This window comes from Geospiza fortis, unplaced genomic scaffold (assembly GCF_000277835.1).
Source record: "Geospiza fortis unplaced genomic scaffold, GeoFor_1.0 scaffold172, whole genome shotgun sequence".
NCBI classification, from domain to species: domain Eukaryota; kingdom Metazoa; phylum Chordata; class Aves; order Passeriformes; family Thraupidae; genus Geospiza; species Geospiza fortis.
Window position 1 is genome coordinate 4,242,039 of NW_005054309.1, and position 15,753 is coordinate 4,257,791.

Genomic DNA, 15,753 nt, shown 5'->3' on the forward strand with positions numbered 1-15,753 from the left:
AAGAGCAGTGGAAAAGAAGCACCAAATCATCAGGGTTATTGTGGCTCATGTAAAATTACAAGTTTAGTTCATCACAGAGAATCTTATTCTTAGTTACTTAGATCAAAGAAAGACTTTAAAGGTATGAAGTATAAATTAAGAATATGGAAATGAAGTTATTACTGACACAGGAACTGTATAATCGTAGTTAGAGAGAATTAACTTTATCACCTCATAATGTGAGAGTAAATTGCCTCAGTAATTTAACAAGCCTTGCATGCATTTTAGAAATTAGAGTTGTTATGCTTGAGTGTTTTATGTGTGGTGTGAATGTAGCCTGTGTAATGAAAAGTTTTGCCTTTGTGCAACTCTGAATATTGTAGGATACAGTGTTTTAATTTGAAAATGTTAAATTTTGGCATGAATAATGTGGAAAAACCAGTCAAACTAAAGTATAATCCTGCTAGGAGAAACAAAAATATTGTTGGAAGCATATGCTGAATTACAGTCCAATGCTGTGTTACCACCTATGCAAGTAGTCCTGTTGAGGTCTACTGTGGAACTGTTTTCATGGAGAGAATTAACATTGGGAGCATTAGACAGGTTGGAGCTTAAAGTAAGAAAAAAAGAATTTTATCATTCTAAATATAAAACTGTTCTGTCAAAGCACTTCCAAAGCTATAATGTCTGCTGCTGGCGTTCCTGTTGTTGAAGGTTATCATGGAGAAGATCAGTCTGATGAGTGTCTAAAGGAACATGCCAGGAGAATTGGATACCCAGTAATGATTAAAGCTGTCCGTGGGGGTGGAGGAAAGGTGAGGAACTCCTCTGTTCATCATGTGCTCAGGATTTGTAACTCAATATTCTAAAAGAAAACAAAAACTGGAAAAGTACTTTGTGTTAAAATTTATTAATGGCCAATCTAGCACTATGAAATCTCATTTGCCTTTGATATGCAGAAGATAAGTACCTAGAATAAAGTGGAAGAGTTTTGTTTGTCTCAATGGATCTCCAGTAATTCACATAAGCAGAAAAGTTATGCTGTGGATGTATGCAAAATGAGATGACTTTAAATTGTTACTCTGTGACAGCTTCTGTGACTTCCTTTGCTAATAGTTTTAAATGTTGCATAAGAAATTATTAGAAATACCATTTTGTGTCTAGATATTTTTCAATGAGTGGTGAACTCCCAGTCTAAATCAGATTTTGTTCTGAAATAAATGTCTGTAAAAATTATGTATAGAAAATTTTAGTTATTTCCAAAATAGCTGGATTTATTTTGTAAAAAGTAGGTTTTTCTCTGCCAACCTTGAAAAATTTCAATAAAATTTGAGGACAAAATGGAATTTTGTGCTCACTCATATCAATGGAATGATAATATCTATTTTTACACTTCTTGTGGCACTTTCAGTGGGACTTAGTAGGATTATCTTACTGGAAGCTGATACACAATTCCGATAAACTCTATGAAAGAAAGAAAAAAATATTGTTTTTAAGCTAATTTCTCACTCTGTGTGTGCAGCAAGGTTTTTCATTGTGTATTTTTAGCTTAGATAAGCTTTTTTCTTGTATTTTAGGGCATGAGGATTGCTCATTCAGAAAAGGAGTTTCTAGACCAACTAGAATCAGCAAGGAGAGAAGCAAAGAAGTCTTTTAATGATGATGCAATGCTGATTGAGAAATTTGTAGATAATCCAAGGTGAGAAATAGATGTTTCAATATAAACACTGTAATGTTTATTCTACTTAAATAAATATAAATAGCTCAGTTTAGTTAAATAAACATAACTAGCTAGGATTAAAATTGGTTTTGTATGTCTGATTTGCACTATGAAATTTGTTAATTTGGTCAAAATTGTTTATAATTTATTGAATTTCTTGTAGTGGCTTTGTTTTGAATGACTGGAATTAAAATGCTACTGCTTGGGAGATGTGGCAGTGAGATTTCTAAAATTGATTTACATCTAGGAAAAAAATCACTATAATATTCAAACTGTAGACCTTAGTCAAGCTGTGATGGTGTTTCTGCTGCCCTCAGGTGTCCCACACCAGTTGTTTAATCTTCCTGTACTTCAATGTTTCAAACAGAAGTGAGAGTCTTTAGCTCATGCCTGACCTGTGAAACTGAAGCAATTTATTTTTTATAAAGAATGTCTCAGAGGTCTGTTTGACATCCTTGTACTTTACATCTGTTCTTCCTTGAAGCATCACTATAGGGAAAGCATTTATTCCAAAGAAATTGAGGGTCTGCTGATGCTGTCAGGTAGACATGAGAAAAAACTCATTGCTGGGGAATTTCTTTTGCCAGGATCAGGGGATTGTCAGAATGGTCATGTATTTTTATTAGTTTTATGTGTAGAATAAACTTCTGCCACCTAATAGTTGTCCTTTGAAATGGTGTTTTGAAGTGAACAATGTTATTTCTGAGCCAGCACTGCTACTGTCTCTTGTGAATTGCTGCACAGTAAATTATGAGGGAAATAATCATTATCAAATTAATAGTGAAGTGGTTTTACTTTTATTATAATAACTAAGAAAGAGGTAGCAGCCTTGAGATATGTGTCTTGCTTATCCTACAATCTATGAGATTTCACTGGAGTAGTTGGTGTTAGGAATCCTCTTCCATTTAGAAGATTGAGTGAGTCTAAAACAGCAAAATCCTGCATAATATCAGCCTCACTTTACATTTTTGGCATTTATTTAAGGGCAGACACTTAAACTTATAAGAAATGCTATTAAAATTCCAAGTTTGAAGTCTGTTTGGGGCATTAAAATACATTAAAACATTTCTTTTTATGGAACAGGCATGTTGAAGTCCAGGTATTTGGTGACCAGCATGGCAATGCAGTGTATTTGTTTGAAAGAGACTGCAGCGTGCAAAGGAGGCATCAGAAAATCATTGAAGAGGCACCAGGGGTGAGCAGAAAATTGTTAATATTTTTTATGAACTGCCATGTTTTTATAGTAATTGCTATCTCCCACTAAATGCATATAGTGGGTAATAATTTATTTGTAATTCTCAGACCTGTTTTAGTTTTGCTGCAGAAGATGTTCTAATTGAAAAAAAAACCCTACATTCTTTAGGAAAATCATTCTCAAAGAAGAATTATGTAGATTTCAAGTGTAACATAGATCAGGGTTTCACTGCAGTTGTTAATTCTCTTCAATATTCATGCATACTAGGTTTAATATCACCAAATGTAACAATAGTTTGTATTATTATTATTATTATTATTATTGTTATTGTTATTATTCCTATTCTTATTTACAGCCAGGAATTAGTCCAGAGGTTCGAAGGAGACTTGGAGAAGCTGCTGTCAGAGCAGCTAAAGCAGTGAATTACGTGGGAGCAGGTAAGCCTGGGGAGGTGCAGCTTTTAACTTAGTCAGACTTTAAGTCTCAAGCAAATGGTATCTGGTTGTTTTCGAGTATGACACACATCCTTCAAATTTTTGAGGTTTAAGCAAGTAATCATGTAGTTAATTCTGATGTAATTACAAATTTAAATTAGCATACCTGAATTCAAGACCAGTGGCAGCTGAAGGATAGAAAGAAAAAAACTCAGGGCTGATAATTTGGTCAACTCAACTGTTGTTGGAAAGTGAGCATTATGAATTAGTAAATTTGAGTTGAGCAAGGGGAAAATAATTTTTCTTTTAGCATAGAAAGGGTAATACTTTATATGCAAACAGTAGTCTTTAAAAGCAAATCACAACTCACTTTAAAGTCCACACCATTTCCCAGATGAAAAATAATCTCCTGAAATGATTTGTAACTTTGTTTTCTCACTGCTTTCTTCTGATATTTATTTAAAAAAGATTATATAGCCTATGAATATTCAGAATACTTTCAAAGAGTCTTGATGCACTTTTTAAAGTGCTAATGAAATGCAGCTCTTACTGTAGAGAATGGCTACTAAACAAAGATTATGTAAATGTACAAGGAAACAACCCTTCTGTTTTCAGATCTCAATTTTGTGACCCTTTTAGATTATTTATATAGAATTTAATGAAATTCAGTGTGTCTGATTGAGAAATAGTAGTCTTGGCATAGTTGAATTAAGTGTCTTGGATGTCTTTTCCATAAATGGACACCTAAGATGCTCTTAGGTGAAGTGTCCTTTTGTTAAATACTTCAGGAACAGTTGAATTTATTATGGACTCCCAACATAATTTTTACTTCATGGAGATGAATACCAGGCTGCAAGTAGAGCATCCAGTTACAGAGATGATCACTGGAACAGACTTGGTGGAATGGCAGCTCAGGGTGAGTGTTAATTGATTTTACATGGAGAGTTCCTCCTGAGTGCTGTGTGACACTGCCTGTGAGAGGCCAGATGGGTTTCCAGATCCTCATCTCCTGCTCAGCTGTCAGGGTAGAGTTTCCTTTGCTCCACAGGAACATCTCACATTGCTGTATTGGATGTAGAGCATTGTGTAGGTGCTCTGAATTTCAACCAGGCCTCTCCCAGCTGTGTAGAGAGAAAACATTTTTAAAGTGTATTTAGAGACATTAACAGACAGTGTGGAAAGTGGGAGGGAGTGGGGTCCTGATCTTTCCTTTGCTATGTTTTAAGGTTTCTAAAACTCTAATTGAAATGGATCTGTGACCCAAAAGTCATTCTTGCATCAGGCTGTAGGAGGAAAAAATCCTCACAAAAACCTATGTCTGGTGTTATACCAGTATAGCCACATTCTGAAATAGATGTACAGTGGGGTGGACTGGAGCAGTGGATTTCCTCACACACCCAATTTGCAGAGATTATTCACACGTTTGAGTGATCACAGGAAGTTTTGGGTATTAGGGAACTTGAAATAAACCCCAATTCTGTTTGCATAAATCCAAAAGTGAGGACAGCAGCTTAAGTAGTGTGCGATTAAGGGTGGGGAAGTGTAATCAGAAAGAAAATTAAAATGGCAATGCTGATGCAAAAAGAAGGAACATTTGTCTTCCGTATCTTGGGCATGGAAATTGAGAATTGAATCCTGAGTTAGAGCAGGGATCAAACAACACTGGAAGAGAGAAACAAGATTGGACAGGTTCAGTGCTCTTGGCAGTGTTTTTCTCCTTGTGATTTTTAAAATGTGCTTCCTAGTTCTTCAAATTCAGAAGAAATATAGTTAATATTTCATATATCAACATTCCAGAATATTGATCATGCATTAAAGAAAAAAACTGTTGTTTTCAGGTTGCAGCAGGAGAGAAGATTCCTCTAATGCAGGAAGAGATCCTGCTGCAGGGCCATGCATTTGAAGCTAGAATATATGCTGAAGACCCTAATAATAACTTTATGCCAGGAGCTGGGCCACTGTTGCACTTATCCACCCCCCCAGCAGATTGTTTCACCAGGATAGAGACCGGAGTCAGGCAAGGTAAAACTGAAGACAGTGATGGAAGAAGAAATAATTAACATCAAGAATTTACCTTTGTAAGCATTTCCCTCTTTGGCGTGAATAAGTTTGTCTAAAGAGTGTTATTATAAAGACAAATCCCTACAGAATTATTCTTCCTTATCATTTTCCATGTACTTTTGGTCAATCACTGAATATTTTATTTACCTCTTCTTTACCTGTACCCAAATTAATGTCCACTGGCTCATGGTGGTGATATTTTTCTCACTGTTTAGCAATCCTGCATTCTGTTTGCAATAAGAAAGTTGAATTTGATTCATGTTACCTCTACAAAAATTTATAAAAAGTTTGTGATGAAATTTTTCTTAAAATTGAAATGCCAAGTCACATTATCATGTCCTCAAACAATTTTAATCTCAAGAGAAATGTGGCCATGAATTGTGCCCGTGTTGGATGCCATGTGGTGCCCAGTACTTTGCATTACCAACTTTCATAAATTCATGGTTGCATGTTAGAGCATTTTTGTTTTATTGCCACGTTCCAGGTGACGAGGTTTCTGTGCATTATGACCCCATGATTGCCAAGCTGGTGGTTTGGGCTGAGGACCGACAGGCAGCGCTCAGAAAGCTGCGCTACAGCTTGCACCAGTACAACGTAAGTGGGAGGAACCCAGTGTGGTACCACAGCTTGAGCCACAAAAGCATGCGGAAAATACTGCAGTGAAACAAAAGTGGTTTCCAAAAGGGAGCCTGCATTGCTACTGCACTTCAAATTCATTAGTTGTTTGCAGAAGTTGTATTTTTTCCCAATTTGCAAACTGTTTTCATTGGTGGAATGAGTGCAAATAAGTGTGAAGCCCAGTTTTACACATAGATTTTTAAGTTTGAATATGCACCTGGGACTTTGTAGAAAAGTAAGGCTAAACAACATTTTCAGTTGTACTGTGAGCTTTCTCAGACTTAAACAGTTTCTTTAGTGGAATTTGTGTCAGACGACGTTTGCTTGTAATTTTTAATTTATTAAAAGAACCAAGTTTTTAGACTATATATGTGGTAAAGAAATATGCTGTCAGTTCTTTTTAAGAAACATTCCGTTTTTCCCCTATGAAAACTACAGGTATTATAACTGTTTTCAAAAGTGGAATTCAGAAGCTTTGGCTTGAGGTGAGACTGAATATTACTTGTGCAGAACTAATTTACACTTTTAAATCAACAACGTGAATATCATGTTCATGTGCCTGAGGTGGTGAAAATGTTGGGCCCTTTATTGTTTTAGCTAAAAAATGAAATTTACTGCAAGAGAAAGAGATAAAAGAATTCTCTTGGTTTTTCCAGAATTTTCTGAGCAGTTTTGTCAGTAAATGTTGACAGCATAACATGGTTACCAGTTTCAATGATTTCTCTAAAATAATAATGTTGTTTCATTGGCTATTTTGCCCTATAGGAAATGGATAGTATCTAGTAAACTTATAGAAGTCCCTGTTCCTACTTTTTACTATTAAAAGATCAAATATGGGATACTGAAACAATTGTAACTCGTTTTTAATAAGAAGCACTTGTCAAGTTAGGAATGTTCTTCTAAATACTCAGACCACAATTTTCCGAAAGTAGGGTTTCTTCTGAAATTGCCTCCTGTTACTGTTTCTGGGAAAGTTTGCTCAACTTCACAATGGACAAAGGCAACATTGAGAAAACAGAGTGCTTTGGAGAAAGCAGCTTTTGGATTTTTGGGTTTTGTTTTTGTTTTCTGTCTTTTTACAGTCAGTGGTTTTGTTGTGATAAATAAAACAGACCAGTTGAATGAATTACATTTTATTGATAAACTTTGTGAGCAGAAAGCTGTGTATTCATAACTCAGTTTGGCAATATGTTTCTGTTCTGTTTCTTTACAGATTGTAGGATTAAGCACTAATATTGATTTCTTACTGAGCCTGTCAGGACACCCACAGTTTGAGGCTGGAAATGTGCACACTAATTTCATTCCTCAACACCATGATGAACTATTTCCAGCCAAAAAGGCAACTCCACATGAAGTTATGTGTCAGGCAGCTCTAGGGCTTATACTGAAAGAGAAGATGCTAACAGATGCTTTCAGAGATCAGTCAGATGGTAAGGATCATTGTTTTGTATTGTTTTATTTTATGAGTTCACGTGCAGTTACTTAACTTGGATGTTCTTTCTTTGCCCTACTTTGTGCCTGCTCAGGGTTCTGTGTTCTGGCATCTCCCAGATATTTGCACACAGGGCTTTTGTTAAAGATCACATAGGGAATGTGTCACCACTGTAATGTCCAAAGCACTTCCCAAAGCCCCTCAGACAGGCACTGCCTGAAACACCTTGGGATTCATGGTCAGTGACACTGTGAGCTCTTTGCTCTTGATAAGCACAAGCAGTGACCTTCTGCCTTTGTTATTCCTACAGCTGGCCAAGGTCTTCAGACAAAATTACCTGTGCTCTGAATGGGAGAGGCAGTGGGGGTTTAATGGAACCTTCACCTAAAGGTTAATCAGGACCTGCTCTGGTGTAATCGAATTCTGATGCTCTCTGGTCCTGTTCAGGGATGTGTTCATGGAAAACAGCCAATGCCCTTCTTAGTGTCATGTTTTCTGTAGGTCACACAGCATCAATTTATTCTGTGTTGGAGATCAAGGCATTGTCACTTTCTCTGACTACAGTAGTTCCCCAGTCTTTTCTGTGCAATATAAATACATCAATATGAAGGCAGTAAGAGTAGGACAATGATTTTAAGGCCTAAGTTCTAAGTATTGTGTTTTGCTGGAGTAGAATGAAAAATAACATATCTGTGTATTTTGTGTTTTAGATAAATTCTCACCATTTGCATCCAGCACTGGTAGAAGAATAAATATATGTTACACTAGAAAACTGTCTCTGCTGGATGGGGAAAACAGTAAGTTAATAAAAAAGTGTGTGGAGGGAAGGGAGGTACTTGATGGATGAAGTTATTTTAACTGGTGCTTGAAAATTCAGGCTAAGAAACAGCATAGAATCAGTATGAGTTTTATGCAGTGTAAGCTGGGAATTCATGGAATTGCATGTTTAATCCATACTGTTAGATCCTGAAGACATGTAAACCAAATTGAAATGACTACTAATTCATGTTTATCATTAAATGAATGAGGTTGAGATTTTAAAAAGAGTGCCATTTCCTTTTTTTGAACTTCTTTTTGTTGTGAAAGGAGTACTTCTTCCCCTCACAAACTTGTTTTCTGTCCAGATAATACAGATTTTAGATACATGATTTCAGATGTTCATCTTTGAAAGAAAAATTGTCTGGAATTCAGTAGGAATTCTGCAGTGTGTAGTAAGCTAATCTGAAAATACTTGTTCTTATCTTAGTGTTGATAGGCCTCATTTTTAGCAAGAAAGCCTTGATCGAGTTTATATGTCATCATTCACTAAATACTCCAATGAAATCTACTCACACATGCATGTTTTGTTTTATTGAACAGTTGTGGATGTAGCTGTAAGTTACAATCAAGATGGGTCATACAAAATGCAGGTACAAGTACAATTTTTTCAGATACTTCATTAGATATAAAAATCCATTTCTTATAGATTTCTCTTAGTATTAATTGTTACTAAAGTTGCTTGGTGATTACAGATGCAGGATTCTCGTTTTAGTTTGCTTGTATTCATTGCTATATACTGTTACTTTGACCTGAAATTCTTTGTGCTAGATGCTGGATTGGCATGGAAGAGCTATCAAAATGTTTCTGACAAGGCTACGAGAAGTGTTTGTGTTTTCAGTATTTAAAGGTCTTATTCTTTATTTTCCTTGTTAAATTTGTCTGTTTAAAACCTGGGAAGTTAGATTTAAATCTGCATTTAAAAAGACTTTTTGTCCACAGGACTGCTGCTCTATTCTGTGCATGAGAATTCATCTCCTGTGGGATAAATAAAAGCTTTCTAGAACATTATCTGCAAGATAACATTTTATTTTGAAGATGGAAATTGGAGAGTGATTACCAAATGAGCTGAGGAATCTTCTGGTTAGATAATTGAGTGATACCCCCTAGAATTGGCTTCTTTGTCCATGCTATAGAGCTCCTGTAGTAAACAGATCAAGATGCCTTAGTTGTAGATAATTTTGTGTGTGCACATGTGAGAGTCTCCAGTTGTTGGCTTAAGGGGGTTGTGTTTGGCTGGGTGTTCAATATCCCCTGTAGTTGAATATCTTATTCTCTCAGATTTGGCACCCAGAATGGATGAATACTCAAGAATGTCCTGAGTGAATATATTAGATAATTTGCTGAGCTATTTTTATTGGATACAGAACAGTCTTTTAACTGAAAGATAAAGGATACATAAGGTTTAATTTTTTTTTTAAATTCCAGAGTTGCCTATGCAGAATCACAGGTTATGAGGGTACAAATACAGTGTTTTGATTTATTGCTCCTGAAGGGTTAACCTTTGTCCTTATAAAAGCCTTTAACTTTCAGATTCAAGATAAAACATTCCTGATTTCTGGAGAGATCTTGAAAGAAGGTGATTCGCTTTACTTGAGGTCTTCAGTAAATGGAACAGTGTCTAAGTCCAAGTTGGTCATTTTGGACAACACCATTTATCTGTTCTTCCCGGTAACGTTCCTTTCTTTATTATCACAAATTTAAAATTTTGGATTTTTATCCATATAAATGAACAATATAAATTGCAATAGAATGTGAAAGAGAGCAACAATTTCAGTCTCTTACTTTGACCTATCAAGTTTTGATACCTGTTGGATTATTGTTCTAATTAGTAATTCATTGCTTGTAATGAGTGAGAAAAAGAATTACTTCTAAAAAGTTAAAATACAGCTGGTGAGGAAATGATGGTTTAGGAGGGGGCAACACAAAATACTAAATTTGTCAGATATTTAAGTTTGTCACAGAGCAGTAGCAAGTACTTCAAACTGACAAATATTTGAAAGGCCTTGTAATTGGTGTTTTAATTTCAATTGCAATTTTTAAATTATATGACAAGAAATAAATCAATACTGGTCTGAGGAAGGATGACTTCAGCTAATATTAAAATATGCAATTATGAGTTACCATGGCATTATATATACGCAAATGACATTTGAAAGAAGAGGTACTTTAACTGCGTTATTAGGTTGTAATTTTTTATTTACAGTTAAAACATTGCAAGGCCTTAAAGTAACTCAATGTAATTAAATAAATAAATTATTATTTATTAGTTTCAGTAATTAACCTCTAGCACTGAGCCCCTTAAGACTTTCAGCAGAATGCAGCAAAAACGTTGTTGCTCCAGTGATGAGGACAAAATAACCCCATGCTGGAATGGCAAAGCTCAGTGGTCCTGATGTATCAGAGTGGAGTCTGGGGTGAGTGATAGAGAAGAAATCACAGGACTTTAGGACATGGAAAGGATGTGGGGGGTAATGAGTTTTTGAGAGACTCCGGGAAGCAACTCTGAAAGGACTTAAGGGATTTTGAGTGAGAATTTTTGACTAAATTTAGCACTGAATTAATTTTATTGTAAATTGTGAAGCATTCATTGGCAGTGGCTGGCAGTGGAGATGCCAATGTGTCTCCTGCTTGTTGCAGCACTTGCCTGCCCCTGTGCAAACAGCCTTTATGCATTTTCCAAAACCTTCTGCATTGCTGATGCAGGAACAGGGAAGGTACAAATATGGGGTTTGTACAAAGATCCACATGGAGCTGCTTTGTCACAGGGGTTGTTCCTTCCTTGCTGGTCCTTCCAGCAGCAGGTGTGACTTCATTGGCCTCAGGCACTGGCAGAGCAGTGACATCACAGTCCTAGTGCAGCCCTGACCTCAGGCTCTGCCACCCTCAGAGCTGACTGCTTTGCCTAAGGCTGGAGCTGTCCTTTTCCTCTCTCAGCTCATCTACTGGTGCTGTTATCTCATGTTGTTAACTCACCTGTCCTGGATTTTCTTTTTGTAGGAAGGCAGTGCTCAGATTGGCCTCCCTGTGCCCAAATATTTGTCTGCAGTGAGTTCAGGGGCAGAGCAAAGTGGAGCTGTGGCACCCATGACAGGCACAGTGGAGAAGGTAATTATAACAACATGGGTGGGACCTGAATTCTCCAATATATCCAAATTTACTCTGCCAGAAATTATCTTTCTGTACTGCCAGAAAGAACTGGAGCCAGAAATGTCAGTGTTGTGTGGCTTCTGATTGGAAAAAGCTTTGTTTACTCCGAGTTTTCAGCAGCCACCCTTGGCTTTTTAAGGCTTCCATTCTTTCTCTAGAGCTCTGGAAGATCTGAACTAATGCTGCTGCTTAACTAATCTTTTCTTCATCTTTAATACTTCCCAAGTCAAAGCTCCCTGAAGTGTTATGGACTGTTTGATTCATTTCATCTAACACGAGAGTGAGATGCAAAAGAAGAAATACTCAGAAATGCCTCTTTTGTTAAGCTGTGAATTGATTTAATTTTCTTTAGCTCAGCAAGTCTTCTGCATTCGCTGTACAGTGACAAAGTTTCAACAGAAAGAGATTTTCTGGAGAGTTTAGTGGTTGAAAGATTCAGCCACGAATAAAAAGGCATAAAGGATGGAGTACATAAAACATGGATCTCTGACATCCTGAATGAACGCTCCAAATCAGAGTAATTGTTGAAAAATGAGGTGGCTCCTGCCATCTTCTTTCTGGATGTTGTTTTAAAGACTTTAGGGACTGGCTTCAGGAAGAGGTTCTGCACTTTTCTCAAAATAGAATTGCTGAAGCCCAGAAATGGCAGACTATACATCATCTCTTGTAGTCTTTCTTCTTTGATAGGTAAATGGCTTCCTGTTCATCCTGTCATCTGGTACTGACCCTCCTTCTGTAGGCTCTGCCTTCCCTCAAGGAGATCTATCTAGAACTATTCCCTATCTAGAGAACTCAGATACCCAGACCAACAAAAATAAATATGAGGCTGTTTTGCAAAACCTCCCTCTCTCTGTGCATTGTGTTAGTCAAGATCCAGCTGATTTTGAATTGTACAGGCATAAATGAATAAATTATTTTTCCCCCAATTTTCTCCTGAATTGCAGGTGTTTGTGAAGGCAGGGGATAAGGTTCAGATTGGAGACCCTCTAATGGTTATGATAGCTATGAAAATGGAGGTAAGTGACATATAAAGGTTTTAATAATTGAGAAAATAAAAATCTGCTCAAAATTTAATAATTTTTGGTTGCATTATTGAAGTTCAGTGTGGAGTCCAGCTTGCAGCTGTCAGTATCACTTCATCTGCTGTAACATCAGTGTTGTGTCTGACTGGATTTCAGAGGATTATATTTGCTGTTATTTTACTAACAAATTATGATTATATAATGCATGGTATTTTGCAGCTGTTTTAACATGCATTTGGGTGGTGGTGTCAGGCCTTTGACTTTTCTAGCACAAAACTGTCTTGGTGTGTCTCTTGTCCTCTGGTTGTGATCCAGGCACATGGATGTCTGCAGTTACTTCAAGTAGAGATTCAGCTACTGGGGACTTTGTAAATATACACAGGATTCTTCTTGTGTATAATCCTTTTATTACTATTATTATTATTAATAATAATAATAATAATAATATTTATATAAAGTTTTATAGGAAGCACACTAAAGATTCTGTGTAGTTATCCACACAGCATTCAGAGGATTGAATTTTACCTTGCCGCAGTGCTTGACTGTGGCTCAGATTGCTTTAATTACAGTTTCTGTAGCCTGAACTGGTTTGGTGGAACTATTAGTTTAAAATAAACCTCAGTTTGTGGCAGCAGAACTAACACTGTTGAGAAAATCTGCCTTTCTCTTATCATGTTCTTTTTTTAATTACATTCAAATTCTATTGAATAAAACTGTGTGCACTAAAAACCTACACACAAACTTCTTTGCAGTTGGATGCTAAATGTGTTTGTGCCTCTTCAGCTGATATCCAGACAGACATTATCTGAGTTATTTTTTAAAGTGCTTTTGAAATATAAAATGTAAAATTTAAAAAGCAAATTATTATTTAGAGAGTCCTTGGAAGTGAGGATTTAATATCTGATCTTAAATGTTTTTGATGCTAGACTAAGCCTATGTAGAAAACTACCAAGAGGCAAAGCTACAATATCAAACTAACCTGGTACAATGAGAAGCAGACCAGTTGGGGGTTGGTGTGTAAGCTGTTCCTTTACTGTCATTAGTAGCTGTATTTTTGTTTCATCTGCATTTTGCCAAATATCTGCCCACTAAAGACCCCTCCTGGCCAGAAAACAGAAATATCTTTAGTAAATCTGCAGATTTCTCTTAAGGGAACAAATCTGCTCTCTGATTAACATTTTGGATTAATACTGTGTTATTTCTGTTTGGTATTTATTACAACAGCAGAAAGTATTAGTGAGGTAAAATAAGTCAGCTGTTCATACTCATGATCATTCCTATGATGATGGTAATTCATTTAAATGTATTATATAGCATTTTTCTCCCCAGTATACTTATCAAATATTCATGAGAAAATAAAACTCAAAAATGGACTAGGAATGTTTAAAAGAAGGTTTAAAATAAAATATGTCAAAGGAAGGAATTAAATGTGTTCAGTTCTAATTGGATCCAGCAGTAATGCTGGCATTTGCTGGAGGGGAGAGGGAGGGGAGGGAAGCCCCTGAGTTGTCTGCTGCTCACTCTGGCTGTGTTTCTGTGCAGCACACCATAAGGGCTCCCAAGGCAGGAGTGATTAAAAAGGTCAATTTCCAAGAAGGTGCCCAGGCCAACAGGCATGCTCCACTTGTTGAATTCATGGATGAAGAGGCAGAGTCAAAATAAAATTCAAAGAAGGTGCATTTTATTTCTTCTATTTTGCTGATTTTCTCCTGGAAGAAGATTTCTTCATGTTTTCAGCAAACTGTTTTGTATGATTGGGGGATTGGTTTCCTCTGCACTTCGTGCATAGTTTGACTGTAAATTATGCTGACTTCACTGAAATTTGGGTATCACTATACTGTAATTGTATTTATAACTTGTGGACCTATGTGATTGTTGTCCAGTGGTTGTTTACTTGAGGAAAGGACTGGAAGAAGATGTGAAACTCTGAAAGGATCAGAGAGGTTAATAAGGACTCTAAGGTACAGACAGGTTGGGTTCTTCTTATTCACAGCTGCCTTTTTTCCCTTAAATACGCGAGGATTGATTCGAAGGAAATCTGAAAGACAGTTTTTCTATTTTCTGGCAAAATTCCTGTTTGTATCTTATGTTTTTGCCTTAATAGGGAATTTAGGATTGTTCCTTAGCCCAGAATCCCTCCCAGTCATTTCTGGTGCATCTGTTTTTCCTGTTTACCTCAATGAGTTGTGAAAATTTGCATTTCAAAAATTATTTTAATATACCTCAAAATATGTGATACAAAGCATTTCTCAAATACATTTGATACACTAATCAAAGTTAAAATATAACTGCTTTCAAAAAATACCATTTTAACTTTAAACATGAAGTAGTAACATAGAAATATAAGCTTATTTAATACTTAGTGTGCCAAAATACGGTACTGACTTCAAAGTCTTCGTTACTGTTACCGTATTGTTAATGTTCTAGTGTATTTCTTATTGGCTGGAACGAAGTACACCACAGTCTTTATAACAACATGAAATAAGAATACTAAGAACAATAGATTTTCTTTGGATCTGCAGGGTTTCAGAAGGGAAAATTGGTAGATTTTTGGATATGCAAAGAAAAAGAATTCTCAGACTAAGCATACTGATAATTTGCCGTAAATTTAACTTATTTAATCAGCACCTTAGGGAAACAAGGGAAAGAAAAAAAGTGTTTTAATTGTTGCAAACTTTTAAAGTCTTTTCATTTTTCAGTTAATGTGAAGTTCTGTTATCACGTGAAGTTTTGATATGCTGATTTAATTAAATAATCTGTTCTATACTGCAGAAAGGAGCAGTCAGATGCTGCCGTGATCCCAAGCCTGTAGTTAAATCTGTGCAAATGGACCCTTACCTGAAATCTCATTTCTGAATCAATATACAGTATCATGGGGAATTCTCTGATCTGCTTTTATAATTCTGCAGCCTTGTCTGCAATGCAGAAAAAAAAGTGGTAAAAAAGCAATGACTCTGGATGATCAGTGTATTAAAAGCATATTTTAATACTTTACAATTTTTCTTCCAATCCTATGGTCACCTAGCAAATAATTAAATTCCAGTGATCATCTTGTAGAATATTGCCACTATGATTTTTATTTACTGCCAAATAAAAATTAAGCATAACTTGGAATGTTTGTTTTGATTTTTCTCCATTTTGTTCTTTCCTTGGTTGCTCCTGTTCATGCATTGGATTAGAGGGTTTAAGCAGCTGTTTCTGTATCATCTGATGATGATGAGCACAATCTGCAGATCACATTTAGGAGGCAGTAATCCAGACACTCGCGATGGGTTTCACTGCAGGTAAGGTTAGGCACTTGTTTTATCCAGAATTGAATCCTCACA

The 15,753-nt window shown here is 36.2% G+C and overlaps 1 protein-coding gene across 1 annotated transcript in view; it reads left to right on the plus strand.

Annotated features, from left to right (window-relative positions):
- Nucleotides 1-15,541, plus strand: part of MCCC1 (methylcrotonoyl-CoA carboxylase 1) — a 17,817-nt gene extending 2,276 nt beyond the window's left edge. Inside the window, exons 5-18 of the mRNA XM_014312330.2 lie at nucleotides 647-794; nucleotides 1,557-1,678; nucleotides 2,783-2,894; nucleotides 3,250-3,331; nucleotides 4,117-4,244; nucleotides 5,167-5,350; nucleotides 5,874-5,983; nucleotides 7,221-7,437; nucleotides 8,150-8,236; nucleotides 8,799-8,848; nucleotides 9,789-9,926; nucleotides 11,256-11,363; nucleotides 12,350-12,421; nucleotides 13,970-15,541. Coding sequence (XP_014167805.1) covers nucleotides 647-794; nucleotides 1,557-1,678; nucleotides 2,783-2,894; nucleotides 3,250-3,331; nucleotides 4,117-4,244; nucleotides 5,167-5,350; nucleotides 5,874-5,983; nucleotides 7,221-7,437; nucleotides 8,150-8,236; nucleotides 8,799-8,848; nucleotides 9,789-9,926; nucleotides 11,256-11,363; nucleotides 12,350-12,421; nucleotides 13,970-14,089 — 1,678 coding nt within the window. The 3' untranslated portion in view covers nucleotides 14,090-15,541. The remainder of the gene's footprint in view (nucleotides 1-646; nucleotides 795-1,556; nucleotides 1,679-2,782; nucleotides 2,895-3,249; nucleotides 3,332-4,116; nucleotides 4,245-5,166; nucleotides 5,351-5,873; nucleotides 5,984-7,220; nucleotides 7,438-8,149; nucleotides 8,237-8,798; nucleotides 8,849-9,788; nucleotides 9,927-11,255; nucleotides 11,364-12,349; nucleotides 12,422-13,969) is intronic.
- Nucleotides 15,542-15,753: the final 212 nt, after the last annotated feature.